The sequence below is a fragment of the Malurus melanocephalus genome, unplaced genomic scaffold (genome assembly GCF_030028575.1).
Source record: "Malurus melanocephalus ecotype Western Australia unplaced genomic scaffold, MMel_1.1 scaffold_269, whole genome shotgun sequence".
NCBI lineage: Eukaryota > Metazoa > Chordata > Aves > Passeriformes > Maluridae > Malurus > Malurus melanocephalus.
The window spans coordinates 916816-919753 of NW_026623501.1; the positions used below are offsets into that span (position 1 = coordinate 916816).

Here is a 2938-nt window from a genome sequence, read left to right on the forward strand (position 1 = left end):
CTCCGCTCCGCGCTCCCCGCGCCGCTCCGCCGGGGCCCCCGGGGCCGCCGAGGCCGCGCCGCGCCCGGGACATGCGGCCGCCCCCGCCGGCGAGGAGGCGATGAGGCTCCGCAGCGGCACGGCGCTCACGCTGCTGCTCGGCTGCCTGTGCGCGCTGCTCTCGCTCTCCTGGTACGGCGCCTTCGGCGGGCACAAAGGTAAGGGGGGCTCGGCCGCCTCCGCGGGGGCTCGGCCGCCGCCCCGCCGCCGGGGAGGGGTTGCGGGGGCTTCGCCAGGCGGGCCCGGCTGGACCCCGGGGCTGCGTTGGGATCCAGACCCGGGGAGCATCCTGCGGGACCTGGGGTGTCCCGGAGAGCAGCGTGCTGCTGGAGCTCCGGGGGTGCGGGCTCGGCGGGTTTCTGTGTGCCTCTGGCCCCCCGGTACCTCCTGGCCGCCACGGGACCGTGCCCTGTGGTAGCCCTGGGGCGGCTGTCCGTGCCCCTGCCCGGCTGGGCGGGAGGTGCTCCAGGCGGGGTCTCTGCTCGTTTCCCGGGCGTGCTGTGGCTAAGGGTGCCCACGGAGGGTCGGGGGGTTGTGGAGTGACGGACGAGCTGCTGTCCGGGTCGGGATTCGCTGGGTTCGACTTTGGTGATGTGCTTCTTTGTACCCCCGTGTTTATGGCCAAAACCTTCATGGGGGATGGGAGYCAGGTGGGTTAAATCTGCTGAAAGGGTGGTGGTGCCAGCAGCTGGGGTGAGCTCTCAAATGTTGGGGGTTCCTTGGGCACACTGGTGAGGGGAGATCTGAGCAGGTCTGCCTTCCTTGCATGCTTCTCTTGTGGCTCAGTGCTGAGTCCATAACTTCAGTGGATGTGGGACAGGTGTGAGGGCTGTGGTTCAGCACRCAAGTGTTGGTGCTGGCTTTGCACTGAGTAGGTGGCTGCAGGGCAGAGGTGCAGAGCCCTGTCCCGCCCAGGTGAGGAGGAATCCTGTTCAGGTGTTGCAGAGGTGCTCACTGCTGGTTTTTCCTGACAACACAGTAGTTGCTTTTCCCCACCCAGTCTCTCACTCAAGCAGTGTGGGGGACTTATCCTGGCCTGGAGGACAGTTCTGACAATTCAGTTGCTTCTGAATTGTGTATCCATACTGTGTATGAATGTGCCACCTCCTACGCCTGTGGTAATTGCTCAGCTCTTCCAGTTCCTGCACTTTTAGAGGTCATTAAAGGCGTGTGGTCTGACCAGCCAGCCCTTGACTCTCTCCTCCCACTTGCCATCTAAGCATCTCTCCTGCGACAGGTGAGCAGCTGCTTTTGCTGAGCGTAAGCTGTGACTTGATGGATTTGCAATCCTGTTGCATACTGTGCACCATCAGAGGTGCAGCTTGTGTGTGGTACAAGGCCGGCATCAGGGCTGGGTCAGCTTGGGGGGAAGGTTTTTGGTTCTGATGGGCAGGATGACATGAGCCCATCCCTGGCAGCAGGGCAGGAGTGCCTGGGATGTGCCATTTTGTCCTGGCAGCTGTGGCTGTCTGACAGGTGGCTGCTTGGACTCCTCTGYCTCATTCATCACTGAAAGCTCTCCTGTTGTGCTGCCAAGGTGATTTAAATCCCACCAGAGCTGCCTYCCGCAGAGGTTTGGGTGGCAGGCATTTGCAGTGCAGGGGTGCTGCCATGGTACTGGTGGATTGATTTGCTTCTGCTGGTGAGATTTTTAACTGGCCAAAATGTTTGCACAGCCAGGTATTGGTGCTGTGTGTTGCTTTCAGACAGAAGTGCCAGACCACAGTAGTTGTTCAGAGGCAGAGGAACACTGAGAGCTGCCTTGTGGTTACCACTGAGCAGTGGCTTTTCTTGCTTTCCCTCTCATAAATAAAGCAAAAGCAGCGTGCAGTGCTGTGTGGGCTCCTGCTTTCGGAAGCAGGGTGGCCAACCCCTCTAGGCAGGCTGTGCTGTCTGGGCTGTGCTGTCCTTTGCCATACTTTTATTTTCCAACGAGCAGYTTTTCCCTGTGGCGAGTGCCACAATAACAGCCTTGGGTGCCGCTGTCCCTGTCCTTTGGGCACAGCCTCCCGGGATGCCCCTTCTCCTGTGGCAGCAGCAGATTGTCAGCTGCACACAGTGGTGGCCAGCACAAGTCATGGCAGCAGGGGCCGGCTGTGTCAGCGCTGCAGGTTTCCGCTCTTATGGCCATTTAGGTATCAGTTATTCAATACAGAGCTGGAGGAGACCTTGGGAGGTCATTGTGTCTATCTCCTGCCCTCCGTCAGATTGCTGATAACCAGCCCCTTCCTGACAGATGTTTGTCATATTGCTCTTAAAAACCTCTGATGGCAGGGACTCCTAAGCTCCCCAGACAATCTGTTTGACATTTAGCAGCCCTCATATTAGGTTTCTCTTACGATTCGTACAGAACTGTCTTTTTCTTCAGTTTAGTTTCAGGATTGGTCTTCATTTTTCCATTTATTGGGCACAGGCAGAAAAGTTCCTTCTGTCCTTCCTTGCAGCAGCCCTGTAGATAATTGGAAGTTGCTACTGTTTCCCTTAGTAATGTAGATTAAAYCACACTGGTTCCTTGGATCACAATTTTTTAGGTCACGTATTCGTGGTTTGCTATTGTTCTTGTTACTCTCTTCTGGACCATCATCCTTGGTCAGGAGTGATGCTTAACCTGGGATAAAGAGCTGAAGTTGCTGCTGTATTTTTGCTCAGAAAACTGAGGGATTACTTCGGATCTTTTACAAACAATGATATCGTTGGGATGGGTACATCCCACTGTGTGTGCTTTTCACTTCTGCCATAGGTGACTCATGTTTGTTTTTTATCCTATCAACTGTTCAGCTGTTCCTCCCCTGAACTTTTCCTGCTTTTCATTCCTTATCTTGTGTTTTCCTGGTTAATTATTCTTACCAAATTGCATTACCTCACGCTTGTCCTTTTTGAACAGCGTCCTCTTTTTTTT

At 55.9% G+C, this 2938-nt stretch overlaps 1 protein-coding gene across 3 annotated transcripts in view; it reads left to right on the top strand.

Annotated features, from left to right (window-relative positions):
- Window positions 1-25: 25 nt before the first annotated feature.
- The window catches only part of MGAT4B (alpha-1,3-mannosyl-glycoprotein 4-beta-N-acetylglucosaminyltransferase B), a 50055-nt gene continuing 47142 nt past the window's right edge, over window positions 26-2938 (top strand). For 2 of the 3 annotated variants that reach the window (XM_057376047.1, XM_057376049.1), the window contains exon 1: window positions 27-197. In XM_057376047.1, coding sequence (XP_057232030.1) covers window positions 101-197 — 97 coding nt within the window. In that variant the 5' untranslated portion in view covers window positions 27-100. Of the gene's footprint in view, window positions 198-2938 lie in introns of all 3 variants that reach the window. The other variant, XM_057376048.1, reaches the window with a different exon arrangement.